The sequence below is a fragment of the Rhipicephalus sanguineus genome, chromosome 1 (assembly GCF_013339695.2).
Source record: "Rhipicephalus sanguineus isolate Rsan-2018 chromosome 1, BIME_Rsan_1.4, whole genome shotgun sequence".
NCBI lineage: Eukaryota > Metazoa > Arthropoda > Arachnida > Ixodida > Ixodidae > Rhipicephalus > Rhipicephalus sanguineus.
The window spans coordinates 306070761-306090680 of record NC_051176.1 but is presented as its reverse complement, the minus strand read 5'-3'; the positions used below and the strand labels follow the sequence as shown (position 1 = coordinate 306090680).

General features: G+C 44.3%; 1 protein-coding gene and 1 long non-coding RNA gene across 3 annotated transcripts in view; one reads left to right on the top strand and one right to left on the bottom strand.

Annotated features, from left to right (window-relative positions):
- LOC125756906 (uncharacterized) overlaps nt 1-19920 on the top strand; it is a 458042-nt gene that overhangs the window by 53009 nt on the left and 385113 nt on the right. The gene's annotated exons all lie outside the window — the stretch shown is intronic.
- Nucleotides 1-19920, bottom strand: part of LOC119379405 (transcription factor collier) — a 119979-nt gene that overhangs the window by 90850 nt on the left and 9209 nt on the right. For both annotated transcript variants that reach the window (XM_037648722.2, XM_037648723.2), the window contains exons 2-3: nt 9678-9734; nt 7193-7346 (exon numbers count right to left, since the gene is read on the bottom strand). In XM_037648722.2, the coding sequence (XP_037504650.1) occupies nt 7193-7346; nt 9678-9734 (211 nt within the window). The remainder of the gene's footprint in view (nt 1-7192; nt 7347-9677; nt 9735-19920) is intronic.

Sequence of the window (19920 nt, the reverse complement as noted above, 5' to 3'; positions counted from 1 at the left end):
CGAAAGGAGAGCCACCGCGGCCAATTTGTTCGCGCACTACGTCTGCAATATCTTTAGCTTCTCCAATGCCTGCCTCGAATAAAAGCTCTCGGTATTCAGTGTAATGAAATATACCTATGCTGTGGCATCTGAATTGCTGATCAACTGGCGAACTGCCAGTTGTTCGCTGAATGAATGTTCGCTGAATTATGAATAAAAAAACAGAATCTCTTTCGGGAGTGTTATTCTAGGAAACCCTATGGTTGCGGCCTTCCCTGGCATCGACACGGCTTCTTTCTTTTTACTCTTGACCATTTCCTTCTTCTAGCCACATCTCCCTTCAGTTCAATAATTGACAGATGATAAGCATGACAGGCCAGTCTGTAGGTCGATGCGAAGTTTGCACGATGATGGGCGGTCAGGCTGAGAACTTGACAAGCAAATCAAGACATCATCATGAAGCGATCTGCGAACATGCCACTTTTTGCATCGTTCGCGTTGACGTTTCATGAGGCATTTCAGGCATTGCCTTAGTAATTTCTGAAGCAGCACTTGAAATTGGAGGCAAAAGCACCAAACAAGCTCTCTCAAGCCACTAGACACTTAATAAAGAAACCAGAACAGATGAAAACTAACTGTATCAAGACACACAGTAGATTTTGCTGAGCGGTCATAATTCATCAGCAGAAGTACACACTTATTGACGCATACGAAGCTATAATATCCAAAAGATAAATGCAGCAGTAAAAAAAAAAAAAAGGACGGCAGCAGCAGCAGCTAAAAGAAAACACTGTATGGGAAGGACCATAATGCATGCAGTCAAAGATAAGCAGCACAATATTATTAACCATATTTATGACATAGCGGAAGTGGTTGAGGACATTTACAGTAAACTGTACAGCTCAAACATACATAAATCACTCTATTTTGAGTGAAAGCGTAAAAATAATTGAGATAAGAAAGTAGGCATGTCCCGCGGAGAGCGGCCGGAGAAGACGGCACAACAACCAATTTGACCAAAGAGATTTTACATCTAAGAAGCTTACGACACTCTACAGATAACTGTACCAGCGAGTAGGAAAAACGCCCATATTTTATTAAGAGTGAGACGTGAAGGACTTGAAGAACGACATACCGATCAGACTCATTTGAGCATTGTACAAAATGTTCACGAACATTATTTCGGACAGGATAAGAGCCACACATGACTTGCCAAGAGTACAAGTCGGCTTCAGGAAAGCGCCGTGGATCACCTTCACGCGATTAATGAAATAAGTGAGAAAACTGCCGGATACAAGAGGCCCCTCTATATGGCATCCATATATTACGAAAAGGCATTCGGTTCGGACCAGCAATTCTGTAGGCGTTGCGCCGACACGGCGTACTCGAAACACAAATGCAAACCGTAGCCAACATATATTTAGAGAGTCCACAGATACTGTGATCCTGCTGAAGGAAAGCAGGAGTGGTCGGACAAGGATATCTTAACTGTTATTCACTGCATAGTTAGAGGAGCTTTGGAAAGAAGAAAGTGCAAAGAAGTAGGAATAAAGATTAAGGGTGAATATTTTAGCAATCTACAGTTTTGCAGACGCAGTGATGGCGACGAATGAAAAAAAAAATGATTGAAGATCCTAAACCGAGAAAGCTTCGAAGTAGAGTTGAAGATAAATATGCACAAGACAAAGACGTGCATGCATGTCTTACGAGATACGCTCGAATCAGTCTAGGACAAAAGGGAGCTTACTCATGTAAAGCGCTGGTACGCATACGCTAGAGCGAGCGTAAAGTGTACCACTACACACTAAACAAAAATAACCAGAAACGGGAGTAAACTGCTTGTCCTCTAGCGCACAACCTTTTCTGGGTTTTTTTTTACACGTACCAGTCGCGGTAAAAATTTACTCTCACGATAACCGAGTTTTTGAACGTAGCAACGGTAGTAATTTTTTACCCCCGCTGAGGTTTTCAGCGAGTATAGTAAGAGTAATTTTTTACTGCCTTTACAATGTTTTCCCGGTGATTTCTGAGAGTTATTTCTCGGTCGACAGTTTCTTGTGGCTGATGTAGTAGTATTTATTTACTCCCCTAACTCAGTTTTCGCGGCTATTTCTGATGGTTAAAAAAAAAAAAGGAGCGCGATTGCACCATGATCCATCGAAATTCGAATTTAATCAACGTAGAAAACACAGTATCCATGACATATATAGAGATAAGCACATACACAAACACATATACATACACACACACACGCACACACACACAACCAATGCAGAATAAAACACCACTTCAACCGACTGCTCCGCTGTACAAACGTACTCCGGCCACCCGGTATATATAGGCACCGCATCTTGACCCGCCATGTAGTGCAGGTAGGAGACTTATGTTTTGCTTGCTTGAACAATAAAGATTCACAGCGCACGCGTAAACTTTTAACTTTGGTGGCAAGTCGCCATGAGACACACCGACCTTTTTAGTATAAACCCGCCTTATCTCACCTTTTTGATTATCCAATTATTCGCTGGCACTCCATGTTGGCCGCACTCCCGTTAGCAGTGCTGATGCACAAACCCGCAAAATATACCTAAGCACACACAAACCACGGCCACTCAACAATTTTTTCATTGCGCAGCGCTACACAAACACAGTAGCAGCACATATCCAGGAACGCCGGCGAAGTAGAGCGGCGCCGTGCCTGTACCAGGTTCTAACGACGGCCTCGCTAGGCCTTTTCGAGGAGCACGGCTGTGCGATAAACGACAGCTGGCGATCTCCTCTGCAATTTTCGTCGTCGTTATTTTAGAGACAAATTAAAAATAGGTGTCCGCTATTCGAGGAGTCTTAGGGAGCGATGCACTTACAACGAACGAGACCGCTCGCAGGCCCGGTTTTCACCGTGCTCGTACTTGCAGTGCACCGTCGGCCGCACGTTGGTTCCGTCTGTCTCGATCGGGGCTCGACTTCGCGCTAGATGTTTCACAGCGGCGGCCGCATGGAGTGAAATACACAGTTTGGACTATGTACAGTTGTACACAGGACTGTACACAATCTATGCGACGCTTGTTTCACCTGCTCCGGCGAGGCACTCACACCGGCCGCTGGCCGGCTCGGTGCCGACGACGTAGTGAAGCCTTTTTCTTATAGTTGTAGCCGGTCACTCTCCAGGAAGCAACCACGGACGATCACACCAGCCTGATTTTGTTGGCGCTGGGAGTGTTCTTCGTAGCTCTTCGCGATTCGGCACGGAAGCGAGGTATCCACGACGTCCAGGCTCGGAGCCTTGCGCTCGTAAGCGCACGGCCACTCGATGATAGAAGAAGCACTCCAGATCCAGCCCGCTGTGCGCAGCCGCTTGCCATCACCGCCACCAGACATACAGCGCAAGCTTCTTACACTCGTCCCACAGGCGCTGAGCCGTGCCCCCATATCTGGGAGGCAGAAAGCGTCTTTTCCGAAGAACCACTCAACAACAACAACTCGCCTGTCTCCAAGGCCGATATCTGCAGTACGGCTTTCCAGCAGGCTTTTTTCTTCGAGCAAGTCCTTTCGTTCACAGGCTGCTTTTCTCGCTTGTTGTGCTTCTGCAGCTGAAGTGCCTGAGGCGCGACAATGCCCAGCTTTGAAAAAAAAAAAAAAAACTCGAAGGGGCACTCATCGTCAGACAAAAGCCGCCGAAGCGGGGCGAGCGGGAGGACCTTGAGGTCACATGGTAATAAACTCTAAAACGGGGGTTAAAAATCACGTGACAGAATACACCCTACGTAGTAAAATTGGATTATGACATCCTTTTACTACGTTCCTCAGAGGTGGTGGTAAAACTATGTCATGTGCCACTTTTACTCCAACGTGAGGTAGTAATTTTAGAAGCGAGGGAGTTTTCAGAGGTAATGAGCCGCAAAAACCCCAATCTCGGCTAACTTTTGCTTACAGTGTAGAGCTTAAAGCGTACAGCCATTGCATTTTGCCAGTTCAAACATACGGGGCTCTCGAGAATGAAAAAAAAAAAAAAAACGCCATGGTTCAAGGCGTTTAACGCAAGCTTGTCGAGCGGGAACTGCCGCGGAAAGCCTGCCGCAAGCAGCTGTCCACTTTCCTCATCGTATTTACGGAGTCACGTGACAGGAGATGAGGTTAATTTGAACGTTGCTGAGCTTCAAGGTCAAACACGCACACAAGTTTGTTTTCTGGGTTTGTAGCGGTAGGAAGAGCTATCGCTCTAGCAACAAAGAAACTCGAGAACAAGTTAAGGACCACACCGCGTGCGACGGGAAGAGAGCATATAGTTCATCGGAGAATAAAGAGGGCTGGTCGATATCCTCATTTGAGGAAAACCATTTTTCTCGTATCAGTAAACTGCAGTTTTGTTCTATCGAGAGCACCACTCGTACCGAAATAAGATAAGTGAGAAAAGATAACACAGGTGGTGACGCCGCCTGAAAGTTCCCGCACAAGCTCGCCGTGACGTCCTAGATATTGACGGTCTCCAAGAGCCTACGTAATTTTTTCAAGGTAAACATTGTTTACATTGTTTCACGAAGTTTCATTGAACCTATGCGACCGAAATACGCAAGAATACTGACATTCCTGACGTCCCAGTGATGCTCACGGCCTGAATTTTCGGTGCAAAATGAAACTGTTACGTTCATTTTTTTATTCTCATAATTAGCCTATAATAGCAAAATTAACGACACTAGCGTTCTGAAGGGATAACTTATTTGTCTAAATTGGTATAATGTTTCACTTCAGTGGCACATCAAGCGAAATAAATTTATCTGGGCAGTCATGAGAACGACAAATAAGAGATGGTCTGTTAACGTCGTAAGGAATAGTGAGAGGTGGCCGAGGAGGGCAAAGGGTAGGCTGGAGCGACGAAATTTAAAAAAAAAATGTAGGCATAAAATGGTTGGCCTGAAGGTCATTTGTAGAAGCTTTCGTCTCACAGTGATGATGCTTTCGCTCAATGCGTAAGATCCAGACAACGGAAAAAGAACAGCTTCACAGGAGAGAGGTCAGTGGGCGTACTCACGTATTGCAGAAGCAAAACTAAAATGGCGAAAATATGAAAACGAAGAAGAAAAATAGCTCAATCATTTTGAGATACATGGTACTCGTTCTGTACTGCAAAGCATAGCAGTATCTCAATTTTTTTTTTTTAGAATTATCTTCTTTCCGCGAACACTTATAGGTTTGCAGGAGCACGTGGTTACCCCTCATTTGAGCTATGAACAAACACACCCAACAAAATATTGCGCAACAGCTCAGTCATGGCGACGCCATCAGGTCTCCCGGTTAAACGGAGCCCTTCTCTCGGTGCGTTTCCTCTACGCTTGAGCCGCGATCACCCCCGCACGCTTTCATTCGCACACACGGAACAGCAGGGCGATGTTATCGCCGTCGAACTTTATACAGAACCTCACGGCAACGGTGACGGCAAAAATACACCTGCAATGTTCACATAATTGATCTCGTGTAAAGGTATTTCAGCCCTCAAAGTCACAAATCGCATTTATCGGGTGTGTTAAAAGCGTGTCCCCGTTTGTGCACAGAACTTGGGAACGCAGACCACTTGGTGCCCCACTTTTAGACATAAGTTGGGAGTGTAGACATTTGGTGTTTTTTTTTATCTATAGCAACGCTTCAGTTTGAGCTAGTTGCTCATACATATATTAGTTGTGTACACAAGGCGCGAAGGTAAGGAAGACTAATAACACCTCTCAGTGATCTTCGCGCGTAGATGCTTGCAGAAGTCTGTGTCTTTCAGCCTGGTAGCTCGGCGATGAGGAAATCACGGCGATGCTAGGGGAGATCAACGCTGATATGTCAGATTGTGATGGAGAGGAACATGGCCACGTATTCTGTCGAGGTAAAAGCCTTCCGCACATGAAGAAGCCCAAGTTGTTACCCCAGCTAAGAACAAACCAAGTTGGAAGGACACGTAAGCATTATGCGTATGCAGTGGTCATTAGCATGATCAGGTCTGACACAAGTACCAAAGGCAAGAGAATCCACAAGTTCAAATTCTTGACGTTTCCTACCCGAAGGTCTTCTGTATCCTCGCGAATATTTTGCGAAATATTGCTCGATGGACATTCAACGTGAGCGTGGTACCGGGACAGAAAAGCACGAAAGTGGATCAGCAGCAGATGAAGCAAGAAATGATGGTTTTTCCACTTACCAGAATTTTGTGCAATTAAAGATACAATAAGATGCATCAACAAAGATGACAAAGAAACGTCAACAGTTCACTCTATGATATGCAACGCTTGTTGCTTTTTTCGTTTGTGTCTGCAGCGCAAATATTCTTGGATTTTCACCGCGATCGCAACTAATGCCCATGTTTGTGAACACCAATTTGTATCCTTGAAAATGAACGTTTTTTTTTCGCTGCACTTCTGAAACCGTTTGAAATAGAAATTTTGTGAACAGCTTCTCTTCTTCTTGCCAACATTTTTGCGGTTTTTCAGGAGAATAAAGACCTCGCTAGCGTCCAGAATAAAGTGGGCATACATACTAAAGCAGAGCACAAGGAGTTGGTGCACAGCTGAACGGTGCCTTCCTGGCTCTCAGTTTGCGCCACAAATCTTTCGTTTGGCGCATATACTATAGTATGTAGCTCTTTGCGACGCCTAGTTAATACTTAACCTAGTGGTGTCGCGTACGTGCTCTCAATGATTAATGGCCAGCGCCTGTTGGTGGCCGGAGAATGTTCGATGTCTGCGTCTGAAGAAGCACCGTGTGTGTTCGGAGCAAGACTTGAGTCAGACGCTTCTGTCAGAAAACGTATTCACTACACGTGTACAGATGTCACGCATTTGACAAGCTGTCTGCTCCTTTCATAGAGCGCAGCACCCTTTCGCATGATGGTCGGCGCAACTGCGGAGCGGAGGGAGAGCGACCGAGGAAGCGCTCAGAGGTGACGCACGACGATGCTGTCTCCGCCATGATTGGGAACTGTCTGCTTACACTGCTCTGAAACTCGCCCATACAGAAATGGGCCGCACAGCACCGCGCAGACAACGGTCTCTGGGTCATAGCATGAGCGAGTTAACAATAAGCGACGAAACCATCTGCTCAACGAGCTTACCAATGTCTGCCACCCAAGTCAATCGCGAGATGCCTCCTACATCGCAATATCAAAACACCTAGAAAGCTTCATAACGTGTTCTGTAATGCCTATAATGGTAAGCGTCATGCAGCAAGGCGAGCAGCCCACCTGTCCTTTCTCGACGAATCCGACGAAGGCTGTGCGCTCGACCTCCACGGGCTGGCCGGCCTTGTCGTAGAGCGCGACCACGAAGTGGAAAAAGTTGCTCTTGCGCAGGTTCGACGGCGGCTGCTTCTCGAAGTGCGCGCGGCCCAGGCCCACACTGCGCAGCACACTCTTCTTTCACTGTCACGCTAAACTAGGCACGGAAGTAAATGGCTCACCTTTTATTACCAACAGCGCAAGTGATCTTTGTGAAAACGTTATTGCGCCAGAATTGTTGGCAAGAGAAAAACTCGTGCCAGACCTGATGTTTAGCGAATGCGGCCGCCCATATACGTAAGAAAACGTTTGTAAATTACGCCTCCAGTAGCTCGTAAAACAAGGCGCACAAAATATGTTGCGGCCCTTGTGCCATGAGTCGTGTCGATTAAGGGCATATAGGGAAGCCATGGACAGTCAGCACCAGCACAGATAACAATAATATCTGAGGTTTTACGTGCCAAAACCTCGCTATGGTTGCGCCAGCGTGCTGGGCTCCGGAGATTTCGGCCATCTGGTGTTCTTTTGCGTGCACCTATATATCTAAGCAAACGGGCCTCCATCGTTTACACGGATGCAAACACTGCTGCCCAATAACTATTTTGCATTATTTTGCTCATATCCAACAAACGATTCCAATTTCACTGTTGCTGCTGCTGACCGAAAAATAAAAAGAATTGCGGTTCCTACAAAATAAATGGGCTATTTCAGTTACTTCAACCAAAAAGAAACATTAAATAAGTTTAGACAAGTTATTCTTTCAGAACTCTATTCTCTTAATATCGCCATCATTGGCTAAATATGATATGAAAAAATGAAGGTCAAGCTTTCATTTTTGAATTTCGTGCCGAAACTTGAGCGGTGCCAACGTCGACGTCACGAAGAACGATAGAAGGAATGGAGCAAGTGCTCGTTTTCTTTGTTCCTCGTTTTTCGCGCTCTTTCGCAGTCATGAAGCCATACTAGCAAGCTCAGTCTCATACCCATTTTATAACGTGTCAAATGCGACCAACTCAGCCCAGCGTACGGGCCATTTTTTTACTGGAAATGGGGTGCAATTTGTTCGAAATATTTGTAGGCGACATAGTTACAAGGAAGTTGTTAAAAAATAACAAATCCACAGAGATTGCACGGTGCGACAAGCTTTGTCTTGTGATCAGCCGCTTGGCAAGCTTGAGTGTAGACGACCTCGAGGCTGAGGGCGCCCACATTACATCCCTTGGACGGCGGCCGATCTCTGCTTGCACGACGCTCAGAGATCATATTACTGCGAAAAGTCAGAGCTGTTAATTGCCGGCAAGGTCAATATTATGCAACTAAAACTCTGCCGGTAATTTTGCAGCGAGCGCATTGAGCACGATTCCTGCGCCCGAAACGGCGAAACATGGCGATAGAAGCGCGGTTCAATGCAACATTGTATCAGCGGTACTTTCATAATGCAAAGGACTTGGACACACATCATTTAAGGCAACACCAGGGTGAAACCACGGTTCGGGCACGAGAAGCACAACTGCAGTTTGAGTTGTTCTGCCAGGTGAGCACGCACCACGACATCCTTGTCACAGGCTTCATTTCTGTCTCGTCTGCAGCTGATAGCGTGGGCCTAGTTATTTTGAGGCCATCAGAAGAGGGAAGCGCTCACTCCACACTCCCAGTTCTCGTTGCATGGTATCGACCTTGCTGGCGATACCATGCAACGGTGACTTGCTATCAGCTCAAATAATGGAGCGTTTCTTCACGCAGAATTGTAGATGACGTTATTGAATCCGATCAGAGTGATTAACAAAAAAAAACAAAAAGAATTAACAATGTTTCATAAGAAAGTATTTTCATACCTCGGCGTTTTTTGGTAAACCACATGCGTATCAGCTCAATTTTAAAATATAATGGCGCACAAAAAAGCCACGAAATTTGTTTTGAAACAAATTTGGAGTGTCAAAGTCAATATGAACACAGTTTTATTTTTCTTAGTTTAACTTGTGCGCGGCAATAAATTCCTGAAATCCAGGTATTTTGTGCCGTTTACCATGTTTGTGATACTTTTCCTAACAAAATCATTCGAGAGAAAAGAGAAATAAAGTATTTGTCAGAGTGCACTTGACTCGTTCTTTGATGGGAATAAATATTCTGGCCAAGTGCACTGTTTTTTTCGATAGGTGCGCTCAAATTTGAGAAATTGGAAAATTGGTGGAAAAGTGATTTTCGCGGCCAAAATTTGTACTTTTTAAGCAATCAAAGTTTGTTTCGCAAACCTAACTTGGAAATCATTGTCCTGGATCTAAAACCTGCGCCCAGAGAGTAAATTTCATCAGAATCGGGAGTGGTGACCAGGTCTTCTTGGCGTTCGTTCTTATCCGGACACAGCCTACAAACGGCTGTGGCGACGCCGTCAGCACCGCTGTCGCTTGCATGTAACTCGCACAAAAAAAAAAAGTGCTGCCCTTGAACTTACCTGAATAGCATCCTTTGGCTAGGCACCAGGTATTCCGAGCAAACGGCTTCCATATTTCTGCAAGAGAAACGAAAGAGCATCTTATTCAATGTCACTCATTGAGCTTCTTATCCCGTTATCAGACGAAAAATGCTGTGTGCGGTAAAGAAGCCCACGTGATCTTAATAACGATCAGACATCATCAGGCTTGAGCCCAAATGTAATGCAGGTATTCTGCCACAGAGTGCTTTGGAAATCATCATCACCAGGCTGTATTATATGTCCACTACCGGACGATGGATTCGCCGCTGTCCATTTTATGCCTTTTATGCTGATTCCATCTTAGGCCCGCACATCTAACTCTTTGCCGTCCTCACGCGGAGTGGTGTCCATTGCGACGTTCTCACTTACAATCTGTTATTTCTCATGACGTGACCTGCCTAGGTCCACTTTTCTTTTTAATATAATAATAATAATTTTTTATTTCTGCCTCAAGAAATACATGGACAGGGGAGCTGCAGAAAAAGCTGTAATAGACAGCTTGACAGAGCCACAGCCCCTAAATACGAGGCAACAGCGAAGGCAGTTGAAAAGGCAGTTGAAAGCAAAACCGTCGCATACACAAAGCTTCATGTTACAAAAAAAAAAACAAACAGGAAAAACAAAAACAACAAAAACACTGCATATCAAAGCAGACAAGAAAATGAGCAGACAGAGTGTTATCTACGCTTTCTACACACAGCATCAATTGCTTCCTCAAAGCAATAATAATATATAATAATAATAATAATATCTGCTGAGGTATCGGCTACCCCTGTTTGCTCGCCTGTCTTCCTATCTCTTATAGGGTTACCCCTATACGATTTCTCGCTCAGCTGCGCTCTGGCTGGTCCTTAGCTTCACTTCGAGTTTCTTTGTTATTACTCAGGTTTCCGCCCCATGTGTCAGAAATGGCAACATACAATGGTTGAACAGTTTCCGCATTACAGGGTAAGTCAAGAGTTGAGAGTGCCTGCCATATGCGCAGGAGCCCCTTCGGTCGATTTCCTTCACATGAGTATAGACTCCCCTGTGAATATGTTTGGCCTAGATGGACATACTCTTCTGCTGATTCAACTGTCCGGTTGTCTATCACCATTTCGCGTTCTTTCGCCAGACCATCTATCTTTGTCTTTTGCATATTTATCTTCAACTCTACTTTGAGGCTCTCTCTGTCTAATATTCTCCAATCATTTTTTCTTGTAATTCGTCGTGTACGATGTCGTCTGCAAACCGTCGATCGCCAAGACATTCTCCGTTAATCTTCATTCCTGTTTCTTCCCAATCTAGTAGCTCTAAAGAAGCAGGGAATAGCAGCGCAGAAGTGCTATCTCCTTGTCCTGCACCTTCCTCGATCGGTATTTTCCTGCTTTTCTTCAGCAGGAGCAGAGTAGCCGTGGAATCTCTAAGCATGCACGTATGTTTCAAGTACCCCTTGTCGGCGCAACTTCCACAGTTGATGGTGTCGTATCGAATGCCTTTTCGTGATAGAGGGGTGTTCTGTATTCGGCAGTTTTCTCAGTTATCTCACTAAGCGCACGACGGCGATCCCGAGCACCCTTTCCTGAAGCCAGCTGGTGGTGTTCAATAAAGATAAGTGTGGCTCTGATATCCTGTTCGCAATTATGTTGGTCAATATTTGGCATAATGCTGAAAGAAGGCTCGTCGTGCGTATTAGTAAAACATTCAGTATTAGTAAACATTTCGTGTATTAGTAAGCCCTTTTTTCCTGCTGTCTCTCTCGCTTTGACGTTATAGTTTCGTATCTCGCTAATTTTGCTTTTATTTGTCAGTTTTGATAGCTATATCTTGTCTCTTGAGCTAATCGCCTTAATCTGCTGTCGCTGTTTTATTAGGTCTTTTAGTGGCTTGAGAGCTTCGTTATTCGTGTCTTGGTGTTCGGCCTCCAAGTGCAGGTTCAGAAATGAACTCTGTCATCATTTTCGTCGTGTTCTAAACTATGCACTGCACTTTTCCTCAATTGCAACCTCGACTGTGTTTAACTTGATGGAATTTAAGTCGGCTTATTTTGTATGCGATAATTTTTTTTCTGGCTCTCTTTAGGTTGAGTGTGATCTCTGCCCTCACCATGCTGTGATCGCTGTTCTTTATCTTGCTTACCACTTCTATATCCTGTGTTACTTTTAGATACCTGTACTTAATGAAATCTATTTTGTTTTTGTTTTTTTTTGTTTCTCCGTTAGGGCTTTTCCAGCTCTACTTTCTAGTTACATGTTTTTTTAGAGGAGGCACGCGTTCTGCGAAATAAAATATTTCCTCTATTATTCCTACAATCTCTACCATAGTTGCCGATTTCTTCTTCCCCTTTCTGCTTTATACTTTCGCATTGTAGTCGCCAATGACTGAAGTGTACTGGGTTTGGACTTTTCTCGTCGGTAATTCTACATCCTGATTGAATTGCCCTACTGTCTCACAATCGTGGATGGGCGTTGGAGCGTACCCTTGGATCCCTTCCAGTTTATATATCCTGTTCAATTTTAACACGACGCATCTTACCCTTTAGTTGACTCTGTAAAATTCCTGAGCATTGCCCGCAATATCTTTATGCATTAAAAAACCCACGCCATAATCTCGGTTCTCAGGGAGCCCTCGGTAACAGAGTAGTGCGTGTCCAGCACTGTGTATGCTTCGCCAGTTCTCCTAACTTCAGTGAGGCCAATAATGCCCCAGTTAACGCCTTTGCTGGCCTGTCTTCACTAGGGAGAGGGTGCGCGTGCCAGCTTCCAGCGACGGCCTCTGCGGGTACATTGATTTTCTATACCCGTTGCGCAGTGAGCCGCGTTAATTGATGTCATATTGCGTGGGACAGGATTGCGTAACATTGCGCAACGAGTGGGCGGCTGAAACCGATTACGAAGGGCTCCATTATACCTCTTCACCGTCCTCAGGCACAGCATCAACACCTGTCAAGTTCCGGTGATTATCTTGTAGGCGAACAGTGCGAAAAACGAGGGCAGAAAAGGCACACAAGCAACCACATGCAGCCCTGACTAACAGCACGCTGAATACGGCGAAGAATGTAAATAAATAAGTACAGACGTATCAGCGCCTCGTCAATGACAACAAGAAAACAAAGTAAAATGTGAAATGGACACCATTACATGAAGATGTGTGCGCACGCCGCATGCGGTTAACATGACTGGTGAGCTGAAAGTTACGCAATTTTTTTGTCTGATAGTAAAACGCATGGTGTTCTGACACATTTGTCATTCAACGATGCCATTCCTCGATGATTTCACGCTTCAATTGGTTTCCGTCTTCGGCCAACACGTCACATCTATTGAATTCAGGACGGCATCGGCACAACGAAGCCAGCTATATAGAACTTATATATGAGCCAAAGTTTTGCGAATACGACCTGCTATTTAAAGGTCCCCGATTCGATCCCGGGAGGTTTCAGAACCAAACAATGTAAGAAACAAGAACCCGTGGTCATAGATCTCGAAGACGTCTTTACTGCGCAAAGGAACCCCACTTGATTTTCGTCTCTCGCGCCTCCCCCACTTGGTTATTTTTAACAATAAAGAGAAGATGTTTTGGAAACTTCCAAAAGCAAGACCAGCGGATAAATTCAAAAGAAGATAGACAGACATATCTCAGAGGTCACATTACACCTTTTTGTCACATGTTTCACGAAGTCTAAGAAATAGTTTAAATAAATATGCATGACTGGTGTGAGCGGAAACGTGACTTCACGCAATATTTTGCAAGAGGAAGGTGACAGTTCAAGAAGATATATAGATGCATTTTCGCAACATTCAGCGAGAATGATCGTCATGGCCCATTTAAGCGCTTGTTCTTCAAGGCGTACGTCCTCGTCAGGAGAACTTAATCGGTTTCGCGCTTGGCGTGCTCGAAAGAAGAGGCGTTCACAAGTAAACACAGTGAGTGGCACGAGATAGATAGATAGATAGATAGATAGATAGATAGATAGATAGATAGATAGATAGATAGATAGATAGATAGATAGATAGATAGATAGATAGATAGATAGATAGATAGATAGATAGATAGATAGATAGATAGATAGATAGATAGATAGATAGATAGATAGATAGATAGATAGATAGATAGATAGATAGATAGATAGATAGATAGATAGATAGATAGATAGATAGATAGATAGATAGATAGATAGATAGCAATTTTTAACGATACTCCCGGAGATGTTAGCCTGAACGGCAGGAGATCACCAAAGCTAGGCGACTAGCTTTTGAAGCTCTCATGGTGTCAGGCTCGAGCCAAGTACAAGCCGAACACGTAATTAAAGTAAGTTATGCGCCGGGAAGAAGTAGCAGACAGAGTGCGCGCGTTCTGAACCGAGTTACTCATGCCATCCATTTAAAGGACGCCTATATATTTCCCGAATGCGCGGATTTCACAACTGATGGAGCACTGCAATGGCAGCTTCGCTAAGTTACACTCGCGAATGAACCAAACTCTAAGGCAGGCTTCATGCATATACATTATATCCGAATGAGTGCATGGTTATACGCGATCTGTCTCACTTGACAGGCTCACTGCGGGCGGCTGCTCACTACAAGTCGAAATGATGCGATCGAGCAGTGGCATAGGCAGCAATTTTTTTTTTGAAGGGTAATGGGGATTCTCGCCTGTAAACACTCGAGTAATGGCGGGTATGTATATATAAGTTATTATACGAAATGCAGGCGCATGTACAAAAACAAAAAAACAAATGACCTTTATTCGTCGAATAAATGTACTTTTTTGTATTAAGTATATATATATATATATATATATATATATATATATATATATATATATATATATATATATATATATATATATGAAAAATGTATGCGCTTCTAAAAAGACTGTTTATTGGTCGATGTTTTAATCGGAGACCGATCTTCATCAAGACGAAATTTACCAGGCTTCGATGCGCTTTTATATCATCGTCCTCCGAGCCGAGAGAGAAAAAAAGTAAAAAAAGGTAAATAAAAAAGTAAATACAAAAAATAACGAAAAAAAGAAGTAAGAAACCTGAGGAAAAAGGAAAAAGAGTCGCGAACATACCACGTGCACATACTTGGACATACACGTGTTTCCTGAAAAAAAGAAGAGAAAACTACGTAGATATACACAGAGGTGAAGTACATTCGTGAGGTCTATAGCCGAGCTCCAATGCCAAAGCATTGGAGCTCGGCCATAGACCTCACGAATGTACTTCACCTGGACCTGTTGATTTCTTCCCATAGCAAGTCTCACCGGCAAGCACCCAGAATCCCAAATATTCGGGAATTTTCAAATAAGACAAGGAGACAATATTTGAATCGGAAAAGGCATCGCTTCGCGATAGCACCCTAGAGCAATAATGTTATAATATTACGTATTATTATAGCGTTGCTTAGAAGGTCATATAATCAAGTGCAAAATTATTCGGAATGAAAGTTTTCGATTCTGCTGTAGCATAGTAAAATGAACATGGCATAGTGCATAACTTTTGTTTGATATACATTGGCTCATTCTTCAACATGCCGTACATTTTTTTTACAAGTATACTCCATCCTCCATTGACTGGCACGAAAAACAGGAAGGAAGAAAAAAACACAGTGTTGCTCGTTCAGGCGCCTAAAATACTTTAATCTAGCTTCCCACTATGATTAGAAACGGGGCATTGTACTATCGATAAATGGCTTAAAGAGCATTCTATCCTTCCTAAGCAAAGGTCCATACAGGCTGGACAAACGGAGTCCCCCTTAACCAAGGTGGCAAAAAATAAACTATAATACAGTAGAACTGCCAAATGATCAGCACGTTCTTCCGTCGCCAGGACAGTGTTTTGCGCAATAAAGCGTGGATAATTCGAGCAGAATGACTATACTTTAACATGCACTAGTGCACATCATTGTCCACTGCAGGGCACCTCCCGCTGATCGACCCTGATTCCATTTTATCCAATCTCTTGGTGTCTATTCCGTTTTTCCAGCTGACCTCCGGTTGTCTGTCCTATGTATCATGGGGTCCATTTCTTGCGCCTAATGTCAATTAGAATAGCCCGTTTCGTCTCTGACCCATTCTGCCTTCTTCCCATCTCTTAATGATACGTTCCGCTGCACTGGTCCTTAACATTCTCTGCAAAGGCGTGCGCAGGGTTCCCCTTCAGGGGGGGGGGGGCGAAGGTTCGTCGCAGCGCCCCCCCCTCCTAATTATGTCAATCTATGGCGCTGGCATTGCCCCCCCCCCCGAGTCGCAGCGCCCCCGCTCCCTATTATGTCATTGTGTGGGGCTCCCCCCCTCTTAGGTGAATAGTGGGGGCCCCCTCCGTCCGCACGCCTATGATTCTCTGTACCGCACTTGAAATTTGGGCTTTTTGGTACATACTGACGTCGTCATTTTCTGTACAGTTTCTTTGCTATCCTCCAAGTTTCAGTTCCGTGTTAGAACTGCCGCTGTACAGTGATCGTGTATGCTTCTTAAGGTCTGATATGTCTCAGGAGTCGAACAATGCGGCGTCCGGCAACACGAACGGCCCCAAAAGTACGCCGATGATGCCACCACTTGACGAACCATGATGTCACGTGGACCGACCGCGGAGGTCTCTGCAGCACCACGTGAGGGGAAACAATGCAATCTGGCACTCAGAACGTCCCGCTCTCGTCGTTTCAGCATTGCCTAAAGGCACTGTTTCAAAGCATGAGGTACATTATTTGCGAAAGCCTTCCGTATGGGCTCCAGCACATCCTTATTCTTCGGTGAATTTTCTTTTCGTGATTCCCCTGTTAGTAATTCAACTATAGGTATATACGCACTCTTGTGCACTATCCAATTGTTGATCTAAAATCATCAACTCTTTCGCCAGGATATTAACCATTATCTCTGACGTTAGCATATTCATCCCCTCCTTAGTACTTGCTCGGTTTATAGATCCTGGACCTTTTGTCATCTCTCGCCATCATTACTGAAGAGCACCATGTCATCTGGAAATCTTAGGTTGCTATAAGACCTCCTCCGTTATTCCTGTTTGTTCCCAACCGCTTCTAAGCATGCAGTGAACAAGATTGGAGAGATCGTATCTCCTTGTCTGACCCTTTCCCCATTGCAAACTTATCGCTTTTCTTGTGGAGCGGCAAGGTATGCTGTGGAGCATTGGAGATATTGCCTATAATATTTATACACAATTCAAGTACTCCTTGATGAAGTATAGTGCTTCGAAGACTGCTGATATCTCTAATGAGTCGCATGCCTTCTCGTAGTGACACAGAGCTATAACAGTTCGTTGCATGCATGTGCTCAGCAATTTGTTGTGCTGTACTCAGAAGTGCAAGGTCCGATGAAAAAGCTGCGCTCTGTAAGGTTGTTTTGTGCGCCTGACATGTGTCCTGAGTGATTATTTTTCCGTGTTTTACTGGAAGCGCACCAAACAGGAACAGTTCCTTGTGAGTCATCGCTTGCGCGACACCAGTGATCCGAAATATGGTTTTAAGGAACTCCATGCATTGCCAGGCTGCCTGTAAAAGAGCAGCTGATCGCGAGCTCCGTGTGTCGATCGTCGTCTACGCAATGACCAGGAAGTCGGGCTCCCATTTTTGTTTATTTTTTACCGGACACGGTGGTGTGGCGCAATCAGGCGGCACTTTTCCCTTTCCGCACTTTATAGTTCAAAGAGGCTAAAATGTCTGCTGATGTTTTAGGACGCCATATAAGAACATTGCTATACTTCTTTCGGGATTTTGAAAAAGGAGGCTACATTAATCCCCAATCAGCCTATAGCGGCAAGGATAACCACGGATCCACTGTCAGGATGTGATCATTGACTCGGAGCCATTTCTGCCCAGTACGCGTGATGAATCGAGTACACGGCGGACTACCCCCACTTTCCTCAGCCATCGGGTATTTTGAAAGGGCGCGCACCAAAGCGTACTTCGGAGCACTTTAATGGCAACATGATTTTTGCAGTTTGAGGGTGCCTTGTCCAAAATGTATATTTTGCCCTTCCAGGTAATGTTTGCATGAGAGAAATACATGACAAGACCACCACTTTTTTCTTCCTGACCCATTCTGACGGTACTATCTCAGTGACAAATCGGTTAGACATTCCAGCCGAAATACCCCGTATTCTCTTTATGTTCTCTGCTGGCGGAAATATTTCAAGAAGGTTGTCTCCTTCCAGGAAGCTAAGCTTCAGAGGCTAGGTGGCCCTTCATTCTGACCGCTACGACCGCTATGACCGCATTCTGACCACTCTGTCTCCGTTAGGCCCACTGAATGTTATTGCTCACATGGACGCAATGACATCTAAAGCATCTAAAACACTTGGATTCATTAGACGCCACTTACATCAAACTGGAAGACAAAACTTACAGCATACACCTCACTGGTTCGATTTAAAATAGAATATGCCTCATTCATTTGGAATCCACACCAGATATACTTAATTAACAAACTTGAATCTCTCCAAAATAAAGCTGCCCGATTCATAACGAGAAACTATTTACGTCATTCGAGCATCACTAATATCAAAGCATCACTGAACCTCCCATTACTAGAGAAAAGAAGAAGACTTCTAGCACTGCTATCTCATTTTCACAAGCTTTATCATAATCATTCGTCATTTGCTACCACTTACATATTGCCTGCCCATCGCTATTTTCCGCGCCTAGATCACCCTTTCAAAGTTTTAGCACCATATGCGCGCACTAACATCTTATATAACTCGCCCCTGTTGTGTGCCATCCGTCATTGGAATGATCTACCACACGATGTTGTGTCCATAAAAAAAAGCCACGACGCGTTTGTAGAAATGTTAAAAAAATCGATTAATATTGTATAAAAAAGCAAGAAAAAAAATTTTTTATCATTTATTATTTTTTTAAGACCTGTATGTCGAACCTTGTAAATTATTTTGTGTGCGATAGTGTTCATTATTGTTTGCCTCGCTTATGCTGGTGTTAACAAGTGTATTTCTATTCAAATGTAACCTCACCCCCACCCCGTTTACTGTAATCACCCCTATGTAATGCCCGGCAAGGGCTTTTAGGGTATGTGAATAAAGAATGTTGCCACGAGCTATTCAGCTCCGCACGAATCGCCGCAGAAAAGAAAAAAAAATTGGCCGTGCATCTGCGTGCTTCGCTGCAAATGTCGTCGAAAGACGATAGTCTTCTGCAGGTCGTTTTTTTTTTTTGCAGGCCGTTTCTTTGCCGTTTCAGCGCAGCCTAAGAAACACTGTAGGGTCTTTATAATTACGTATCTATGTATTTTCTAGTAAAGGAACACACCACCTAATACGTATTGATGTTGCGCCTCAGATATATGTAATACTTGCTTTTTGATCGACAATGTTCACAAGTATGAACGCAGCTACCAGTTAAAGATTACTGGCTGTTCAGCAATTGCTTAAACTTTGGCCGGGTGGCTGAATCGTGTGACAGACAGACAGACAGACAGACAGACAGACAGACAGACAGACAGACAGACAGACAGACAGACAGACAGACAGACAGACAGACAGACAGACAGACAGACAGACAGACAGACAGACAGACAGACAGACAGACATTTCTGCGTTCGAGTATCCCAAGAAAGACTATCGTTTTTAAAAATAAAGGTCATTCTTCTAGGCAAAATAATTTGAAAGCCCGGTTTGAGCTCAACATGCCTGTTCAACGGAAAAGCGAGTACTACAAACTGAAGGCACGCCAGGAGGAGGGAATTTGCCCGGTCAGACGACACTTTCCGGATCCTCAGTTGGCGTCCGCCTCCAATGCGGTAGCAATACAATTCACAGCACCAGCCAGTTTTTATGACCTGTTATGGGTGGTGATTTCTCGAGAAGATGGACTGTCCTCGCCTCTAGCTGCGTTCACAAGCAATCAATGTGGAAAGCTACTATAACGCAGCATATCGAACACATGCATGACGTCCTTGTGATAGCCGTAAGCTTGTTAAAGAGACAGGGCGTGCAAACACGGGCACAAGAGAGAAGTCAAGACACCACAAACATATACTTACCAACTAGCTCAGCTCTCTATTATTCTAGCCGTAAACTTGGTTGAGGGGCCTTAATTTTAAAATAATTCGGAGTAAAACACCATACAGGACGGTAAACAAACGTGTCGCTTGTAATTGATAGCATGTCTTGAAATTGCGCGATACGTGCAATTGGAGCCATGATTGCACATATACTCAATGGGAGAAGAGAAAAAAAAAGGCGTCAAGCGGCGACTGCATGCATCTGATC